The sequence below is a fragment of the Vipera berus genome (genome assembly GCF_964194415.1).
Source record: "Vipera berus genome assembly, chromosome: 3".
In the NCBI taxonomy this organism is placed as follows: Eukaryota; Metazoa; Chordata; class Lepidosauria; order Squamata; family Viperidae; genus Vipera; species Vipera berus.
The window spans coordinates 113,349,099-113,371,202 of NC_138204.1; the positions used below are offsets into that span (position 1 = coordinate 113,349,099).

General features: G+C 39.8%; 1 protein-coding gene across 3 annotated transcripts in view; it reads left to right on the plus strand.

The window, feature by feature from the left end:
* The first annotated feature begins 8,447 nt into the window (after positions 1-8,447).
* COP1 (COP1 E3 ubiquitin ligase) overlaps positions 8,448-22,104 on the plus strand; it is a 191,482-nt gene continuing 177,825 nt past the window's right edge. Inside the window, exons 1-4 of one of the 3 annotated variants that reach the window (XM_081325241.1) lie at positions 8,448-8,508; positions 14,477-14,536; positions 15,346-15,435; positions 15,605-15,669. In XM_081325241.1, coding sequence (XP_081181367.1) covers positions 14,519-14,536; positions 15,346-15,435; positions 15,605-15,669 — 173 coding nt within the window. In that variant the 5' untranslated portion in view covers positions 8,448-8,508; positions 14,477-14,518. The other 2 variants (XM_081325240.1, XM_081325239.1) reach the window with 2 other exon arrangements.

Here is a 22,104-nt window from a genome sequence, read left to right on the forward strand (position 1 = left end):
CCTAATAGCAGCGAATACAAAAGTGGCTCTGTGAGTGCCTGCCAAACAAGTGCAGTCATTATGGAAGACGACTCAGAAGCTCTTCAAAAAATGAAGCCTCAAATGGTGGGATATCAACTAAAGGAGCAATGGCTTAAAGCTTCAGTAGACAGCCTCAAAATCAAAAAATCCAAAGAAGCCAGGCAAAATGTACTGACATGGCTTCAGCAAACTCTGGAAAAGCTGAAAGAAGATTCTGCTAAACTGTCAGGAGAGACCTTGGCAGAATGGCTAAAAGCATCCCTGATCAACCTTCAAGAGGGATGTGCTGAGTCATCCGCGGAGGATGTGAATGGCTGGTTGGAAGTATCCATAAATCACCTTCAAGAGGAAGGACCAGAAACATGTGATTTAGATGTGAAAGAATGGATTGAAGCATCTATTACAGCCATTCAACATCTACAAAAGTTCGAGTCTCGAGGAAAACTAAGAAAGAAGAAAAGTAGAGGAACAGAGGAAGGAGAGTGATTTGGATAGGATCTGCTTCCTCTGAAAGAAAGGATGGATGGATGGCTTCAAATATCTTTACCAAGTTTGAGAAAGCATAGTTTTATTGCACCCAGAAGATATGCAAGCATGGCTACAAACATTTCTGAAAAAAAACTCAGATGAGAATCCCTGGAGGAATGGCTCTAGGAATCCATAGAAGAATCCCAGCAATATGTGAATGAATAGCTTGAGATAGCCTTAAAGAAGGGCCTGAAACATCCCATCCCATCCCATCTTGGTGTACACCTTTCTCTCATTTCTGCTGCTCCTCATGTTACTAACATCAAAATGACCAAATGAACAAACTGGAAATATGTCACCAAGTCTTTACAATTTTGGTTTTCCAGAACCACTTGGGCTTTTTTGGACCGAGTGACATACTGTTTTCCTAATGGACTATGGCATTACAACATGAGCTTCATAACCAATGAACACTTGTCATCAACAATTTTTTACATTGCAAAGGGCCTTTCATCTGTTGTATATATAGTTTTATTTTTGTGTGCAAAAAGGATTCTAAATTAATTGAGTCATGTCCTGGTGTGAAGTCTGATAGCTTGAGTTGAAGAGCCTATAAAATCTCAAATGACTCGTTGTTTTGTTCAATGCCAATGTTCTAAGGTAAATATTATTCATACTATATAATATCCAGATGAGCACCTCAGTGGCATATTGTAGTTCTATGAGGTGTGGTGGGCTTCATAATTTGTTGACTGAAGAAATCACCATACCATATGTATATATGCAACTGCCATTATTTTTCAAGCTACATTACTTGAACACATGGCACACATCACAAATCAGATTCCTCTGCAATGCACTATTCCTTTGCATCTCAGGGGCTACCACAAAGAAGAGGGAGTCAAACTATTCTCCAAAGCACCTGAAAGCAGGACAAGAAGCAACGGATGGAAACTAGTCAAGGAGAGAAGCAACCTAGAACTAAGGAGAAACTTCCTGACAGTTAGAACAATTAACCAGTGGAACAACCTGCCTCTAGAGGTGGTGAATGCTCCAACACTGGAGGTTTTTAAGAAGAGACTGGACAGCCATTTGCCTGAAATGGTATAGGGTTTCCTGCCTGACCAGGGGGTTGGACTAGATGACCTCCAAGGTCCCTTCCAACTTTATATTATTATTATTATTATTATTATTATTATTATTATTATTATTATTATTATTATTATTATTATTATTATTATTATTATTATTTACCGTAGAACATTTAGAAATGCAATTATGTTCTTATGCTTCCAAAGCATTCTTCCTTATCTTCCTGTTACATTGATAACCATAAAAATACTCAAGGTCTCTTCGGATAAGATAGAATAAATATGGTATTTAAGGAATGCAATAGAAAGCATTCACAATTTATTTATTTATTTTGTTACATTTATATACCGCCCTTTCCCGGAGGACTCAGGGGGGTTTACAGGGTAATTAAAAACCAAAAATACAAAAGTTAAAAAACCAAGTTTAAAAAAGATTGTGTTCAACATACACATCTTATCTATTTAAGTACATTCTGTTTCAGATTTCAATAAGATGGTCTAAACTCCATTCTTCTTGAGTCTTATTCTAGCTTTTTTCCTTTGCCAAATCATCACTTTTGTCAGAGCCTTGGTGGAGCAGTGGGCTAATGCCTCCTTAAGTAACACCAGCTGCCTGCAATTATTGCAGGTTCGCATCCCACCAGGCTCAAGGTTGACTCAGCCTTCCATCCTTCCGAGGTAGGTAAAATGAGGACCCAGATTGTTGGGGGCAATAAGCTGACTTTGTAATAATGCCGCTTGGGGGGGGGAGTCCTAATAAGCAGGCATATACATAGAATGAAGGCTACTGCTAAGCTTGTAAGCCGCCCTGAGTCTTCGGAGAAGGGCGGGATATAAATGGAATTAAAATAAATAAATAAATAAAAATAAATTTTTTTCCTTGAAAACATTTTGCTTCTCATTCAAGAAGCTTCTTCAGTGTGGTGTAAAATAGTTACACATAATATACCATGTCCACTATTTTTTTAACTAAACTTCTCTGACCCACTTCCCATATTTTTAAAAACAGCAATAATCAGTAACATTTAGCTATATTTTCTTTGTATAACTGTCCTGTGTTTGTATGTGTGTGTGTGTGTGTGTGTGTGTGTGTGTCTGTGTGTGTAAGTATGTGTGAGTGTATAATTTGGGGTTAACAGTAACTTAACACTGCTGGCTTTTCATCTGAGAAACCTATTTTTTTCACTATTCATCTTCTATCAAATATATATCTTTCCAGATTATGTAGAAAATATTATTTTTGTCAGAAAACCCTAATTAAGATTTTTTTGAGGAAACATGCACAATGCACAATGTCATTAAATTTCATTTTGTTTGAGCCAACTTCTTATAAAAGAATTACCATTGTTTTAATAAAATAATTTAAATCAATTTTTACTTGATTTCAAATTAAATGAATTATATTGGTTGACAATTTTTTTAGTACAATTGCCAAATGTAATAAACTGGTTTTAGGTATATGTGTGCACTAATTATTTCAACACCAATACATTTTAACAACATATTCTATTTGTAAATGAATACAAATGCAGGTTTGCTAATAAATAGAGAAAAAACCAAAGTTTTGATAAAGAACTTAAAAGAAAAACAGAAAATGCAACTTGAAAAAAAACAAACCTTCAAATAGTTAAAAAAGTTAAGTATTTGGGAATTTATTTAATAGCAAGATGTCCAACAATAAAAGAGGATAACTATGTAAAGTTACTAAAACAAATAAAACTAGACTTAGAAAATTGGAAAAATCTTCAACTTTCAATGCTGGGAAGAATAGCTACAATTAAAATGAACATCTTACCAAAAATACTCTTTGTATTTCAAACTATTCCCATAAAATTAGAAAATATATCATTCTTAAGATATAAGGCACTAGTGACTATAACGTTGGAAGAATAATAAATTCTCCAGGTGTGGTGGAGGGAAAGACAAAGATTGTGCATAAGTGGGAGGGTTGGTTGATGTCATTTCGAAAGATGACAAGCATCCCAAATCTAACAACAGTTGGGACTGGAAGAAGGCAGATAATCCAAGCCTCATCGGTGGAATTAAGCCCAGCAGGGCAAAGATCCATAGAAGAGGTGATGCCATGGGAGGCAAACAACTAACTGTTCTGAAACAAGTTCCCAGAAGGGTAAGAGGCCTGAGAAGGCCCTACCAACATATCACATCGAAATTAATAAAACAGAACATCAATTTTAGGTGGCTGATGCCAGAAGCGATTCTGGTGACCTGGCAAGAAAAAGATACAGGCTAGATACGATTGACAAAGCAGAAGAGTTTTTCTAGCAGCACCCTAGGCAATGAAGATGAATTAGAAGAAAGAGAGTTAGGAGAACAACACAGAGAAATATAATAGAAAGACACGAGAATCACAAGGCAAAGAACAGGAATGAAGACACAAGGCTGAGTACAGAGAAACTCATTCTTTTATTCTTGCTGGAACTGTACTTGAGCTTGGGCTGCACCCAGCCACAACATATAGCCTAGCCCTAAGGTGGCAGCCAATAGGTTTGAACCCATGTTTGCTGCCTGGGGCTGACCAACTGCAGGACCGGAGACAGCCTGCCTGGGTTGCTGGAGAGCCGTTAGCTCTCCAGCAACGCCTGTGGTGTAATCCCCCCAGCCCAATACATAACACCCCTTCCTCCTAGGATCAGACTATAATACCCCTTAATAAGCTTAACAGCAGTCAAGACTCATAAGAGTCACTCCCAACAACCATAATAAAATAACAAAAAAATAATAAATAATAATGCTATAAATTCAAGATGGCTAGAATGACATTAATCGACCTTTACAGACGTGCCATTGTAGTAGGGACTACAATAAGATTAAACAATGGCTAAACGGCTTGCCAATGCAGTAAGGACTACAATGAGATTAAACAATGTCTCATGAACATGCTTACAAGCAGTACAGGCAGTTTAAAAATGCCTCAATTTCTGTAGGTAGTGGTACAATTGTCACAACACTATACATCACTTTATTTTACAATATAGTAAAACCTGGAATTCAGGAGAAACTTCTTAAGAGCCAGGACAATTAACCAGTGGAACAACTTGCTGTCAGAAGTTTTTGGAGGTTTTAAAGAAAAGACTGCTCATCACTTGTCTGAAATGGTATATGGTCTTCTGTCTGAGCAGGGGGTTGGACTAGAAGACCTCCAATATCCCTTCAAGGTCTATTCTGATTGATTAATTGATTGATTGACTGCAGCATTGCTAGCATAACAAGGCCTATGTGGAAGGGAAGGGATGCCTTATTAGGAAAGTGCTCAGACTTCCATGCCCAACAGTTATGGGCCATAGTCTGAAGGTAGTTGGGAACTCCTGGGACCTCACTGAATTCAGACAGCCTTTCCTTGCCTGTGGTGTGACCTGAGTTAGATCTTTCAGGGAGATTCCCCGCCACAAGGCTGTTGGGAAGGACTGTGCAGATGATGTGCTACCAAATAAGACAAAATGTAATTTTAGCCTACATCAGCACTGTTTCCAAACGATGGTTCTAAATTCTTAGAATTTAAAGAGTTGAATATAATTGAGATTTTAAAAAATGATGGAGACACAATTAACACTTTTCAAATAGCTAAAAAAATCAAGACCTATTCTCTATTGTTTCAGAGTATAGGACATGGCATAATGACAGAAATATTAGGAATAAAAAGTTTTAATAGTAAGAGAAGCAACAACAGCCAGGAAGCAGAGACTAAGGAAGTTTCTGGGAAATGAACTAAATGAACTAAAACAACAAAAAAGATTCCCCCCCCAAAAAAAAAAAGGAAAAAGAGAAAAGGAAAAGCAATTTCAAGAGTGGTGCGAGAGAAACTTGAGGGTGCTTTATTTTTGAGACTAAGAAAGCTGAGGAGTCATAACTTAAAAAAAGATGGTGCACTAAATCATAATCCAGAGAATGGTAATAGAAAGTAACAATGTCATCTGCCATGGAAATCTCCTTTTACTAAGAACACTAGTGGATAGACATGATACATTTGAGAAACTGAAATCAAGCTGAACACAATTGGCTATCAACTGCCAATCACTGGATCTTTCAATTAAAATACCTCAACAGTGTGAATATTGTTGTGGAGCAGGGGTATCAAACTGGCAGCCTGTGGGTTGGATGTTGTTGTGATTCAGGGTCAGCCTGTGGGTTCGGCAGTTGGGTCGGACGATTCAGAGGAGGAGGAGGGGGGTGTTGAAGAGCTTGCTGACAATAATATTGAGGCTCCACAGAGCCCTCAGCCAGGCCCCTCCCATCTGGTCACGACGCAGACCCAGCTGTGTGAGCCTGACAGCGTGGATGAAGATGACCCACAGCTGGCCCTGTTCAAGGACGCCTGACGCAGGAGGCAGTCAATCAGAAGTAAACAGAGGAAGGCAATGGGGCACCTTGGAAGGAGGCAGAGAGAAGCCACGCCCTGAACTGTTTAAAAGGGGAATGTGTGGGAGGGCTGGTTTGCTGAAGGCAACCGTTTGAATAGCTCCTGTTTCATGGTTCGTGTTTGCTCTCTTTGCTCTGTTTATGTTTTTATGTTAATAAATTTGGCAGGCTTAGTTCCAGCCTCTTGTAAAAGGGGTTGTCCCTGTCTTTTCTGCAGGGCCGGTAGCAGGCTGGTACAGAACAGATGTGTCCCACACAGGCCACACTGACCCGGCTCCGCAAATGCAAAAAAAAAGTCAGTATACAACACATGATATGATCAAGTTTGATACCCATGTTGTGGACGAACAGTTGCTGTTTCAATATCACAACCCCCTAATCTTTGGACCACAAGGCTGTTCTTCTCAGGAATGTGACAGACGGAACAAGTTTTGACACTGTGAGAACCCTTCCTTCTGAAAAGTTTGTCCATCTCTTATCCTCCACCAGTAGGGCCTGCAGATTTTATTTTGAGTTTAGAGTCACATATACATAGCTTTTCATAGAAGGGGTAAAAAAATACACCTTCACTATGGATGCTCATAGCCTCTGAATTATTCCAAACATATCCGGCTGTAAGAAGCTGATGACTCTGAAAGCAAAGATGACTCAGTCCCAGTTGAGGAAGACAGTACTATCAATCTACCAGAAGAGTTGGAAGGGACCTTGAAGGTCTTCAACCCCCTGCTCAAGCAAGAGACCCTATACAATTTCAGACAAGTAACTGTCCAGTCTCTTCTTAAAAAACTTCACTGATGAAGTACCCACAACTACTGGAGGCAAGCTGTTCCACTTGTTAATTGTTCTCACTGTTAGGAAATTTCTTCTTAGTTCCAGGTTGCTTCTCTCTTTGATCAGTTTCCAACTAGGATTTTTGAAAGATATCACATATTGCATCTGCAATAACATCTGCCAGCTCCTTAAGATCTCTGGGATGTAAACCATCAGGTCCCAGTGATTTATATTTGTCAAGATGAGATAGGTATTCTCTAACCATTTTCTTGCTTAATTTTTTTCCTAGTCTGTCTTTTATGGTTAGTTTTCGGTAGGTTGGACTATAGTGTCAGAAACTCCTTCAATCTTTCTATTTTGGGGCTCTGTAATTATGGTGGGAGGGAGGAAGTTTGTAGCCACTGGGAGGGGGCTTCGGGCTATACTTCCTCTGTATTGTTCTTCTTCAACTTTGGTGTGAGAAGGAGAATGGAATGTCCCAGGGGCCATCTGTCTTATCTCCAGTCAATTGTGAGATCTGGTGAAGCGCCTGGTAACCGTCCCTTATCAGCTCCAGTTCCCATAACAACTTTGCACTGTGGATTGGCCAAACACAAACTGGACAGTTGGGCTATGGGGTGGGGTTTTGTGAAAAGTTTTAATGTAGCAATTTGTGCAGGAAAACTTTAGATCTTGCTTTGCTCTCTTGCTATCACTATCTCTCAATGAAAGGTCCTTTTGAAACTGCCTGCTTCAAGAGTTCTGCTTTCTTGGTTGAGGCAGGACTTTACATATAGTTTCTTTTTGCGTGAAGACTGATGCAAAGAATGAGTTAAGCAGCTCTGCCTTCTCTCTACTGCATATTAACTTTCTTGCCATCTTTTCTCTTTAGTGGACTGTTTCCTTGACTATTTTCTTGTTATTTATATGTTGAAATAACTTTTTTAAAAATTATCTTTGACTTTTGTTGCAAGTTTGGGTTCGTTCTTAGCCTTATCTTTCCTGACCTTATCTTTGCAGATTTGGGCTATATCCTGGTATTCCATCTCAGTTACGCTAAAACCAAAGGTTTCAGCTGTTGCAAGAAAAGACAGACATAATCAGCAGACAATGCAATGTCAATGGCTATTGCACACTACAACTGTAAAACCTGGCCAATTTGATAATAATTGAGTTTTGTTAAAACAGGTGGTTTGCCAATAAATATGCAGAAAACTAACTGATCTCCAAAGGGAAAAAGTGCCAACTTGTTTAGTAGCCCCCAAAGGCATTTTATGAAAACAACAACCACCACCCCTTCCCCCAGAAATTGATGTCCTTCTCCATCTAATGAAGGCAATAGTTGAGCGGGACCACAGAACGAAGGCCAAACCCAAGTCATAATCGGAAATTTTAGGTGTCTGAAGGCTGCAGCCGCGCAAACTGAACCTACGTAGGACTAGGTTTTTGGAAATTGAGGAGTTTGCCGACGACAGTTCAATCGCTTCCTCGCACGACGTTGTCGGTAAGGAAGGCGAACCCCACAATCGGTTATGACTCACGGACTCAGGAATTCTGGGAGTTGAAGTCCATAAAAGAGCCAAGGTTGCCTACCCCTGCCATAGAGGGAGCAAGGAGGTTCTTCAGCGGCGCATGCGTCGTTGTTAGTCCCGCCTCCGAAGTGCAGGATGCGTCTTGGTAAATTTCGACAAGCGGGAGGTATTTCCCCGCCCCTTTTGCTTTCGGATGGGGAGGAGGACAGCCAGCGGGAGTCTGGGAACCAATCAGATTCGGCGTACTGGCTTCCTGAGGCGGGACGACGGTGAGAGTTTTTATTTTCTCTGTAGAAGCCTTATTGTTCCTCTCTGCCCGCAGTTGGTCTGTCTGTGTGTGTGCGTGTGTGTTTGCGTGTTTGCGTGTGTGGCGGTGGTGGGGAAGCGATGCGTTGATTCGCGAGGAGGAAAGGCTCGTTTTCGCCGCCGTAGCTGGCCCAGGCAGGCCTCGGCAATGTCCGGAAGCAGGCCATCGCCGCAGCACCCTCCGGCCGGGCCGGGTGCTGCGGCCCCTCCGGGCTCCTCCTCGACCTCCTCGGTCACCACCTCGGCCTGCTTGGGCACCGCGATGGCGATGGCGACGGGCACATCAGCGGTGCCTTCGCGACCCGTGTTGGTGGCGGCCGCTGTGTCTGGATCCTCCTCCTCCTGCGGCGGGGGCCTTTCTCGCCTGGCGGGGACCCGAGTCGGGAGCGGCAGTAGCACAGCCAGCAGCGGCAGTGGCGCCAGGAAGAGGCCGCTACTGACTCCGCTTTGCAACGGCCTTCTGAATTCCTACGAGGACAAAAGCAACGATTTCGTATGGTGAGTGGCGCGGGACGGGTGGGGAAGGTGCTGCTACTCCCGTTGTTTTTTTGGGGGTGGGGGGTGGGGGGAGAGCAGGGCTGCGGGGTGGTCGTGGGGTGAGGCTGGGGGTGCAGTCGCAGCAAGGACTCGGGTTGCTGTAGATCTAGGCATCTCTTCCAAGCGCCACCCTCCCCCTGGTTTTTAATACTGGCCTACGGTGGTGCCTCGTAGCTCGGTGTTGCTGGGATTATGTAGGTCTTCAAACGTGGCCCTTTTATGACTGGTGGACTTCAACTCCCAGAATTCCTCACCCAGTGTGCCTGGCTGAGGAATTCTGGGAGTTGAAGTCCACCAGTCATAAAAGGGCCAAGTTTGAAGACCCCTGATGTAGGAGGAGCGTTTGCTCCTGTCCATGCATGGGAAATATGTGACCCACATCAACATATTGGGGCATGGAAGAGAGAAGGGAATGATCACTCGGCAAATTCGTGATTGATGTAAGATTTAAGCTATGGATTTGATAACTTTGTAAGATTTAAGCTCTGGATTTGATCATTTTCTCACATGCACACCTGCGATTTAAAAATAATTTCTGTGGAGCTAAGTGGGGCAGGCTCCTCATCAGAAAAGTAGACGTTAAGGTTTCAGCTGCCCTGCATTTTCCTAAAATCAGATTATTACAAATTGACCAGGACTGGAATTTCTGTGTTGGCAGCAGGATTCTGTTTTGATTATTGAGTGACGGTAAGAAAAATTGTGTTTTCAGGCATTTCTATTATCCGTTCTCTTTTCTGAAATTGGCATAGAATCATGTGGTGGGTTTATAGTGCTTCACCAATTAATTCAGCCTGTTTGCCTTAGAGCACTATTTCAGCAAAACCAATCAGTAGGACTTCTTGAACTATCCCTGACAACAGAGGCTTTAATCTACATTCCTTACAGAAGATGCTTGTGCAAGGAATGTGTCTCAGACTTGTCTTTTTTTTCTAAAACAGTATCTGTGAGTTGGGCAATGTAAATTTAATAAATTATTATTATTAAAGAAATCTTTTAATTCATAGAATAGACATTTTAATTTAGGTCCCCAAGTCCCTGATCAGCAAATATGCTTAACTATCTTCTGGGGACTAGTGGAGGAGGGATAGACAAGGCTGAACACTATTTCTATGCTAAATAGGATAAAAGCACTTTGACCAGCTGCCTACTTGGTTATTCTTCATAAATTTATGTAACCTCCTTTAAAAACATTTAGATTGCTGGCCATCCTTATGTATTGTGATATCCAATTTCACAGTTTAGCCATGACCTAAATGAAGAATTATTTTATCTGACCTGAAACTATTTAGTTTTATTGGATGGTTTGGATTTTAATGTTACAGGACCTAAATAAAAGAATTAATCCTATGTAATTTCTCTTCAACATTCATGATTCTGTGTATCTGTACTATGTACTGAAATCTTTTTCCCCCATTTCTTTTCTTCCTTGGATAGTTATTCCACCTAGGTTTAAACAACTAAGTTGCCCCTTTCTGGATCTGTTTCGACATTGTGTAACCAGAGCTGATGACTATTAATGTTGAATCATAGAATTATAATATGTTACAAAATTTATTATAGGTTTATTTTGCAATGATCTACAGGTGAAAACATTTGCATAGTAGCTGTACTGTTAGCATCTGTATCAAGTCATCTATCACAAACCTAATATCTTTTTTTCTGATTAGCCATCACCAGATCTACCAATTGTAGAAGGTCTACTCTAGAAAGTTTTGCTGTAGTGTGAAAGTCTTTATCCTTACTTACATTCCATCTTAGTTCCCCTTCCTCTAATTTGTATGTACTATTAATCAGTTGACTGACGTGCCTCAAGAGATTTTGATGCTCCATCACTGGAGGTTTTAAAGAAGAGATTGGATAGCCATTTTTCTAGAATAGTATAAGGTATTCTTGAGCAGGAGACTGGACTAGAAGACCCTTCCAACTCTGTTTTTCTGTATTCTGGAATCCTTTGCTTATTGTTCTAAACACTTAGCAAAGAACTTTAAAACAAATATAACTTATTTTGCAGAAAAAGTTTATTCTTTAAGAAGATTTGTTATTTTATGTGCAATTTTGTATTTAATTACTTTACGTTTAGTAATATTCTCTACAAATTTACCAAGAACAGACATTAAAGCAACCAGTTATTTTTTTTAAAAAAAACTTCCTTCAAGTCCTTCCTTAAAATTAAAAGTTCTTAGACAAAGATGTCAACCTTAAGGAAAGGTTTTCTGGTTTTGATTAATGATTAATTTCTGCTTTGAAAATACATTAATTTCCAGAATGGATTTAAATAAATTAAAGATATAACTGCTAGTCTGATTTCTTTTCAGATTAAATTTCATTTTAAACCAGATAATAATTTGGTGAATTAGTACCACAGGAGATATGTATTTTTGGCTTCATGATGTTTTGTCCTGCTATATCGGGAGAACAAGAATCATCAATGGGTTTTTAACATACACTTTCATATTAAACTTTTATATTTTTGTTTTCTTTGAACAATTAACCAAAGCAATATTGCAGCAATGTGTAGTTTTGAACTATTAGCCTTAATTTATTTTTTAAAACTTAAATTTCAGTGAAATCAATCTTAAAGCAAATGTTCATAAGCTATTTTGTAAACAAAGAGGACTAAAACATTAAGTTCTGGGAAGGGAGATAGTATTGAGAAGATATTGATGCACTAGAGCAGTGATGGCGAACCTTTTAGAGACCGAGTGCCCAAACTGCAAGCCCAAACCCACTTATTTATTGCCGGATGCTGGGTGGGCATGGCCCATTGTGTGGGAATGGATACAGTGGTCACAGCAGACTGGGTAGGCGTGGCTGGGGTGGGCATGGCCACCTCGCTTGTGGGGAGGGACGGCTGTGGGGGCTGAGCAGGGTTGGGGGAGATCCAGGGGGTCTCTGGTGGGTGGGGCGATGGGCAGAAAGCTCATCCTGTGGGGTGAGGCGAGGCAGGGGGCAGGGCGGAAGTGTCATAAACTTTCCCACCTCCCACGTGGACATTTCCTCTCCTGAGATAAGCCCGTGTGCACCTTCACACATGGTCTGGCAATGTGGAAGTACAAGCGTTCAGAGAGAAACACCTCAAGAAGAGCGTGCATGTACTCCTCTACCCGGCCAGGGCTTTTGCAGCCCTGGCCTCTTCTCTCAAGGAATCAAACACCCTGCTTCCATTGAGACTGTGGCAGGGGGCGGGACCGGTGGCCTAGCAAGGGAGACATGGAAGCGGTAGACAGGCCAATGCATGCCAGCAGCAACAACAGTAGTTCTGCAGTGAAAGGGGTGCATGCAGTTTGGGCGGTGTCGTTGAAGGTGGGGGAGTGGCTGCTTCCTGGAAGATGGGGATCAGAGTCAGCTGCAGCAGGCAGGGGATAATAAAAGCTTAAAATAAAAGTAAAAGTCTTAAAAGGGCCGACATTTTCTGACCGAGGGGAATGCACTATGCAAAATGTGGTAATGTCCATCAGTTTGGAAAGCTTGAAACGGAAAGTTCCTATTCTATAGACGGAGAAATATAAGTTAAATCAAATTACTAAAGTGGCATGTTTTATAGTTTGAAATTAATACAGATGAAGTCCCTCTCTATTATTCTTGAGCAGTGGCAAAACTGTCCCAATACGTTGTGTGACGTCATGTGATGTTGCGAGTTTGACCTGTCTGTTCTAGATAGTTCTAAGAATTGCACCCAAAGCTTTCAGGAGCCCCATGTTGGCCCAAAGCCTACACCCCTTTTTAAAGATCAAAAGTGGTTTAAATTCACATAAGATCATAGAACTACCACTTCACTATGCACTTAAACGGGCTTTAAAGTTAACAGACAGGCTTCTTTAAGACATCTTTGTCAGAGACCAACTTTTCAAAATTTCCCAAGCTTCTTGAGTTGTTTTCTCCTTGAGGATTCTTGTCCATGGAATCCTCCCCAAGCTCTCTCTTAAGTTTATTGAAATTAGCTCTCTTAAAGTCCAAGACTGTAGTTTGACTGTGTTCTATTGCTTGTCTCTGTTAGTGACAATTAAGTCCAATATGGCTGACCCCCCTAGCTCCCTTCTCTACTTTTTGGGAGACAAAGTTGTCTGCTAGGTTTGTCAGGAATCTGTTTGATCTTCCACTTGGTGTAGAGTTTGTCTCCCAGTTGATGTCAGGGTAATTAAAGTCCCCTATTACTATTGTGATGTGCTTCCTACATACCTAAGTTAACTGACTAACAAAAAGTTCATCTATTACCTCTGGGTTGGGTGGCCCATCGTATACATCTATGGCAATGTCATTCCCCCCCCTTTTATATTGACCCAAATGCATTCAAGATAGTTTTCATCATTGTTGTGCTCTATTTCTGTAGAGATGTAGTCATTTCTTACATAAGAGAGCAACTCCACCTCCTCTTTTATTTGGTCTAAAAGGTAAAGGTAAAAGGTAAAGGTTCCCCCGCACATGCGTGCTAGTCGTTTCCGACTCTAGGGGCCGGTGCTCATCTCCGTTTCAAAGCCGAAGAGCCAGCGCTTGTCCGAGGACGTCTCCGTGGTCATGTGGCAGGCATGACTAGACGCCAAAGGCGCACGGAACGCTGTTACCTTCACACCGTAGTGGTCCCTATTTTTCTACTTGCATTTTTACGTGCTTTCGAACTGCTAGGTTGGCAGAAGCTGGGACGAGTAACAGGCTCTCACTCTGCTACGCGGCACTCGGGATTCGACCCGCAAAACTGCCGACCTTCTGATCGACAAGCTCAGCGTCCTAACCCACTGAGCCACCGCGTCCCTCCTTATTTGGTCTATTTCTTTTAAATAATTTAAATCCCTCTAGCTGTGTGTTCCATTTCTGGGTTTCATCCCATCAAGTTTCCGTAATGGCAACAACATCATTTCAACTAGTTCTTGACATTGAGCTGGAAAATGGGGTTGTTTTTAATATATTTTGTTATGCAAAAGAAGTATCTTGCTTGGATGTGTTTTCTGCCATAATTTAAATAATATTAAAATTAAATTAAAAATAATTTAATTACTTTTTAGAAAGCATCAATTTCCTCATTTTTAACCATTTTCCTATTTAAATTAAAAGTGTGGTACCTGAGATAACTTCTATCAATCACTTTTTCCAGGTACATACATGAAGAAATAATTTGTTACTTGGATGTGTATTTAAATGTCTTCTGTATCATATCTTTTAAGTGTCAGCATATTTTTCTAGATTTTTCTTTAGATTTTAAGTCATATAAATGACTAGCGTTTGGTCTCTGGGCTTTCTGTTAAGAGATTCATAGAGGCTTCTCAATGCTGGTGGTGTGTAACAAATGTTTAATCAACTATTGGGTTCATTCCCTTCTCTCTGCCTCTTCCATTAAAAGAAAGGATGTTTGTTTATAAACCTTCATCAGTATTTATATGCTTTTCTTTCCTTTTCAAGCCCCATCTGCTTTGATATGATTGAAGAAGCTTACATGACAAAATGTGGACACAGTTTCTGGTAAGGTTGCTTGATAAAACTGTTTAGCAAGAGAGATTTATTTATAAAATGAAAAAGTATGAACTAAAATTAATTTGTTAAATGGCAGGGGTATCAAACTGGCAGCCTGTGGGTTGGATGTTGTTGTGATTCAGGGTCAGCCTGTGGGTTCGGCAGTTGGGTCGGACGATTCAGAGGAGGAGGAGGGGGGTGTTGAAGAGCTTGCTGAGAATAATATTGAGGCTCCACAGAGCCCTCAGCCAGGCCCCTCCCCCCCTTCTTGAAAATTCTGGGCCCACTCTTCTGGAAACTGTTTTGAATTGGAGTTCATGCTAATTCTTGGTTGGTTTCTTCTTTGCCACATTAGCTAGTTTCTTTGGCCACATACAATACCAATAACAGTGACATAAAATTTAGATGGTTCGTATTTTGTGTCAGATACTGTGTTTTACATTTCCTAAACAAATTAACTAAAGCTAGATATTTCTTTTTCTACTCCAGCATAAATAATATTTATTTCCTCTATTGAATAACGAAAGCAGTAAATTGGGAGTTGGACATGTGTGTGCAGATACTGACATGTATGGATTTTAATATGCAGAAATATGCTTGTCTACACTCCAGACTCTTCTCTTAAAGAGGAAGATTAAACTAATATCCTCTTTACACTGATATCATAGAGAATTTATGGAAAACCTATGGAAAACAAATTCATGTAATTCTTCTCCTTGTATATCCTTAAGGAAATTTTCTTAATGAAGGAAAATTTATCAAGCAAACATCTGATTCACAATTTATTTTATGTTTTTTATTCTTCACGGAACTTGCAGGTTTCCAGGCATCCTGAAAACATTAAGATGCATGTGGGCCACAAGGAACCAGCAGGCCACGATTTAAATTTCAAGATGCGTTCCCATCAGGTACGCAATCTAGCATCTGAGGAATCTTTTGAGTGTGCATTACCGAGAAATATTTCATGTCATAATAAGAGGAGAAGAAGCCCAGGGTGAGTGGGAGGAAAGTGTGTGGAAGTGAGTGGGCTGTTGTAGAAATATATCCCTGACTTTTAATGTATTTTGGCTTTTCCAGATTCTTCAGACAAAAACTCAACGACTAGAAGTGGATCTGAAGAGAGCAAGGGAACAGAGTTTTATGTAAGTTTTGGCACAGTTGAAAATGTCTTTATGTGGTACAAAGACATTTTAGATATCCTGTCCAGAATAACTTCTGAAAAGTATTTAGTAACAATTTGCTGTTTATTATCTTCATGGATTATCAGCCATCAAGTCAGTGTTGACTCTTAATGCTCACCTAGTTTATCTTGTAGTTACTTATTATGAGATAATCACAGCTTAATCCTACCACGTTCACACTTTAAACACAACTTTCATAATTTTTACATTGACAATGGGATTGGCCATTGTATCAAAGAAAGAAAGAAACAAATAAATGTATACATACATACATCAGCAGTGGAATTTCAGAGAGTTTGGCATTTCTTACAATACAGTCTGATTATCGAGTAGGAAGAACACCGCATTCAGTGAAATTATAACTGTAAAGACTTTACTTCAGAGTAAAGGTAAAGGTTTCCTGTTAGTCATGTCTGACTCTAGGGCACAGTGTTCATCTCGTTTCTTGGCCGAGGGAGCCAGCATTGTCCAAAGACAATTTCCATATTCATGTGGCCAACATGGCTATACATGAAAGGTACATGGAATGCTGTTGCCTTCCCACTGAAGTGGTACCTATTAATCTACTTGCATTTCCATGTTTTTGAACTGCTGGGTGGGCAGGAGCTGGGGCAAATAATGGAGCTCAGAGCTCACCCCATTATAAGTGCTGAAGTCCTCGAGCATATTAAGGAGGATATGGTGGCAATTGTTCATTTCTCACAAATGAAAATAATTGGAGGGACATTTGTGCTAGCTACAGACTGGTGTAAACTGTGAATTAAGCCAATTCTGGATTAATGAAGCGGAATGAAAGCAGCATGGGGAAGGACACTGCTTTGAATGTTGAAGAGCGTTTTGGTAAATTTGACAACTTTCTCCTCACAACAGAAGGGAAATGATGAAAATTATATTCTAGTAAAACTTGGAAAATAAGCTAGGAATAGCAACAGTTGAATTTGTTTTTTAAACAGATCCTCTCGTAATGACTGCCAATTGTATTAATACTTTTCTTATCTCACGCTCCCTCATAAACAAGATACTGCCTTAATCACTGAGGAAGAAATCTGTTGGATGTTTTGACAGTTAGGCATTTGTGAGAAATGAGAACTTTCCCCTTCTCCTACATCCATAACTTTATTTTGCTTCTAGAAATCATTTTGAATTGATTTATGCCTTTCGTGGAATGTATACAAAAAATAAAAACAAATGGTTAAAGCATTATTTCCTTTATATGTACGTACAACCCCCAGACCCATGAAGGTATTTTTTACTTTTTATATTTTTAACTGAAGAAAAAGGTTGATAATTCAAGTAAAAAACCTAAGCGGGTTAATTTCTCTGTTTTTCATAATTTACAGAAAGACAATGGAAATTTCAAAGTTGTTGATGGAAAAGGAGGAGTTTCAATTAAAAAATCAGGAGCTCATAAACAAAAATCTCCAACTGACCAAAGAAAAAGAGGAACTCTGTGCAGAATATGAGGAAAAGTTGAGGAAGTAAGAAATGTTTAGACAGCAAAGCTGACTTTCTCTTCCAGAATTTCATATTAAATTCTCCTTAGCTCCTTCCTCTGGTCGTACTTTACACAACATTCTGGGATGAATTATGTTGCCTGGAAAAATGTTAGGGAAAAGCAAAAATGACTCTTTTTAACTTGTTCCAAATGTTCTGACTCTCCAAGCATTATCTAGTGCCTTTTTCTGACCTCAGCAAGGCCTTGTTTCTTTAAAGATTTTCACTTTTAGAGACTTTGTGTCTTTGGGCCTGTGTAAATTTTACATTTCTAACCCAGATCTTTTCCCAAGTGTCCATTGTGATAACTTCTTGAAAATTCTGGGCCCACTCTTCTGGAAATTGTTTTGAATTGGCTTGTGCCTGTTCTAGTAGGTAAGAGAAAAAAGAAAAAAAATGTCTTTAAGATCTGAAGATTCCTTGGTGATAATAATGGATTGTCAAATGCTAGATACTGAAAGGACAACCATTAACTTGTACTAATCAAACTCCTAAATATAGCAATCTTAACTTTAATGCTGAAGGAGCTAATCAAACCCCTTTAGAATATAACGGAGGTAGATTTACTGCTTCATCACTTTTACTGAGCATTTCCAAAGTACCCAGTAAATAATTGCAGCATTTGTTCCTGTAAGAAGAGCTTGGTAGCTGTTTTAATACAAATAGCAAAAACTACATTAATTAAAATTATAAAAATTGTATTGTAAACAAAATATCAGTTATTTCAATTAGTTTTAATTTTAAACAAGTTTTATGACTCAAATAAAAAACTCTAAGTGGGCTAATTTCCCTCTGCTCTTGATATTTTACAGAAAAAGTAGTTCAGATGAGTCTGTACAAGTAGAGAACCTCCGACAAGAGTATCAGAGTGTCAACCGCAAGTGTCTGAAATACAGTGAAGAAAGAAAAGATCTCCTAAGAGAAATTAATGACCTTAACGATGAACTTTATAGGTAAGAAATACGTATTTACATAGCAATCCTGACGTTTTCTTTCAAATTCAGATTTATTTGTTGGAGCCCGGAGCCCAGATATAATGGATAAAAGAAATATTCCATTCTTTTATATCTATGTATTAGTGAATAAGAGAAGATAATCAGTTCCAATTATTTTTAACTAAGAATGCTTTGTTGTTGGTGCACATTCACATCTAACCACCTGATTTTTCTAGAGAGAAGCAACTGAGGAAGGGCTGCTGCATGTCATCGATGGACAACCCCCTGATGGTATCACCTAATAGTAGCGAATACAAAAGTGGCTCTGTGAGTGCCTGCCAAACAAGTGCAGTCATTAGAGAAGACGACTCAGAAGCTCTTCAAAAAATGAAGCCTCAAATGGTTCCCTTCGTCCAGTGCAATTGTGATTATCTAGACCATGGTCTGCATTACCTGTATGAAGAGCTACTGGCAAGTGATAGACTGCACCTCTGAACAACTGCGAAAAATAGGAGGTGGAGCCAGCTTTCAAACAGAATGGCTGTGCTGAGATGAGCATGCCGATTTCACAGCCATTTTTCTAAAACAAAAAGGATAAACTGTAATTGATCTGAGAGCTTAGACCAATAAGAATTAATTGAACATAACCCATTGTATGATTGAATTGGAACAGGCTAACTAGCAACAAAAGGTTGAATGCCCAAGGAGGGTGAGAAAATTTATTTACTTTTCTTCTGAAATACAATAATATCTATAACTGTTAAGGGACTGACTGTAAAATGTGGTCTTTATTGCTAATGAACTGAATACTTATTACAATATTTAGGCAATTTAATGGTTATATTATTGTTACATGCTACTATATAGATAAATTAGGACAGTAGTAGAATATAAACACTTGAAATTGATTAATATTGATTATTGTATATTAGAAGTATCAGTGTAATAGGTTTCATATTGTATTAGCAACAAAATATATTATTGTTTTTTAATGTAAATTTTATTGGTTTTTATAAGGGGGGAGGGAAATGCGGAGATGGGGTGCGGGGTTGGGATAGAGGGAAAGTTAAGGGAGGGGTTGGGATTTCCCCCAATTACATTCAATATTCAGCAAATAGCATATTGTCTGGGTTGATATACATCAATAAAAGTTGTAAGAATAATGATTGATAACAATAATAAACCATAATAAAAATTATAGTAATGTTAAATTTTCAATCAATTTTTCTTAGTAAAATAAGGTCAAAAAATAAGTATCACGTTCCTTTCTCTCTAATTCGTTTGTCTAGCCATTGATAAAATTTATTCCAAGTTCTATAATAAACAAAATGTTCTTTTTCTTTAATCTCTAAAGTTAATCCATTTCTACACAAACTAGTATTTTCTTCATAAGCATTTCTTCAGTTGGTCAACTCTCATTTTTCCAGTATTGGGCATACATAATTCTCACTGCTGTTAATACATGTAGTATTAAATACTCAGTCTCTTTATCATAATTGGGATCTATCATTCCTAACAAAAACAATTCAGGCTTAAATTCTATTTCTTTTGTAACAATCTTTTCCAAACACAAATGTATTCTTAAGCAAAACCTTTTAGCTTTAGAACATGTCCACCAGAGATGATAATAGGTACCTGCAGTGCTTTTTTTCTAAAAAAAAAAAGTTGCTGGAACTCTCATCTTGGCGGGCACAGGAGTCAGGAGAGGCGGTGCTGCTGCAGTCATGGGCTGTCCCTGGGGCCGGAGCCAGCATGGCTGGTGCTGTGGGAGCAGCGGGGCCCACTCTATACAGCGGGGCTGCATGGAGTGGGAGGTGGAGGCGGTGCGGGTCAGGCAATGCAGAGCGGCCACTTAGGCACAAAGGGCGAGGCGACAGTGGCTGACACGGGTGAGCACAAGGAAGGAGTGCACATGGATTCCACAGAACCCACCTCCTTTCTTACTTACCTAGTTGAGATGGTGTAGTTGGGCAGCAGGGAGGGATGCAAAGTTCCTGCCATCTCACCTTCACTGCAGACAACTTGCCAGTGCAACATTTGCCTGCTGGGTCTTTTGGCGCACACAATAGCAATTCCTATTGGCTTTCGAAAGGCAATAGGCTTTCAAAAGCCAACAGAGGGAATAGCATAGCTTGTGCAAATGTTTATTTTGTGTGTGTGCAAAAAAAGGTGCTGGAATGCCATTCTGAGCGTTCTATGAGAAAAAAAGCCCTGCTTTTATGGTTTTTTTTATTCCATTTATATCCCACCCTTCTCCGAAGACTCAGGGCGGCTTACAAGCTTAGCAGTAGCCTTCATTCTATGTATATGCCTGCTTATTAGGGCTTTTGCCCCCCCCCCAAGCGGCATTATTACAAAGTCAGCTTAATTGCCCCCAACAATCTGGGTCCTCATTTTACCTACCTCGGAAGGATGGAAGGCTGAGTCAACCTTGAGCCTGGTGGGATGCTAACCTGCACTAATTGCAGGCAGCTGGTGTTACTTAAGGAGGCATTAGCCCACTGCTCCACCAATCTTATGATTTTAAATATATATTTTTTTCTATTGTAAGTTGCCTCAAACCTCGCCATGTGGATTGCATACAAATATTATATAATTGGTAAATAAAGGTAGAACATATGTTAAATATACATCAAATGATAATATGCTTCTCTAGAAACTCAATTCTTGCTCAATGACAGACCAAGGAGTGAACTTGGAAAGACCAGAGGAAAATCTAGAAGAGGTCTGTGCAACTTGTAGAAGGGAAAGGCCCACACTGATAAATTAAAAATCTTTGTGGTCTGCAAAGGAATGCTGGTGGGCTAATCAATGATTTGGTGACTAGAGGAGCATCTACAGTGTTGGAGCTCATGGTCATGGTAAGCCATGGAGGCACTAGGCAACATGACTTTCAGGACAGTGGTGGTGACTTTATTACTTTTTTTTTTAAAAAAAAAAGTCTGTGCTCTCTCCAAAGGTGCTTGGTAGGCTGCATGTACAGGCCTGGTCTAGAATTTATCCAACTATCTAGAGCAGGCATGTCAAACTCGCGACATCATGTGACATCGCACAATGTATCACACTTTTTCCCCATTGCCGGTAATGGGATGGGTGCGGTTTTGTTGTGACGCATCTGGCCCGCGGGCCAACTGTTTGACATGCCTGATCTAAAGACATCCATTTCTTACATTGCAAAGGGCTCTTCACATGGTTTTATTTTTTTGTGCAAAAAGGATTCTAAATTATTTGAGTCATGTCCTGGTGTGAAGTCTGATAGCTTGAGTTGAAGAGCCTATAAAATCTCAAATGACTCCAGTTGTTTTGTTCAAGTATGCTAATGTTCTAAGGTAAATATTATTCATACTATATAATATCCATATGAGCACCTCAGTAGCATATTGAAGTTGTATCAAGTGTGGTGGGCTTCATAATTTGTTGACTGAAAAAATCACCATGCCATATGTATACATGCCACTCCACAGGCTTCTAGTGTACTCTTTATACACTTATGATTGTGTATCATCTGACCCATCCACTGCGATAATCAAGTTCGCAGATGATACAACTGTGGTGGGTCTTATTACAAATGGGGATGAGACAGCATATAGGGCGGAGGTACAAAAGCTATCCATATGGTGTAGTAACAACAACTTGCACCTAAACATCGGCAAGACGAAAGAGATGGTGTTAGACTTCCGGAGAAAAAAGGAGGAACCTGCCCCACTTTACATCGGGGAGGACTGTGTAGAGAGAGTTTCCTCCTTTAAATTTCTGGGAGTCTACCTCTGTGAAGATCTGACCAGGAAAGTTAACACAACCCAGGTGGCTAGAAAGGCCCAACAGAGGCTTCACTTTCTTAGGGTCTTGCAGAAGAACAGGGTAGAACAACAGCTAATGACCTTCTTTTACCGGTCTACTATAGAGAGCGTCCTCTCGTATGGTATTGTGGTTTGGTATGCTGGTCTGACAGCCGCAGAAAGGAAAG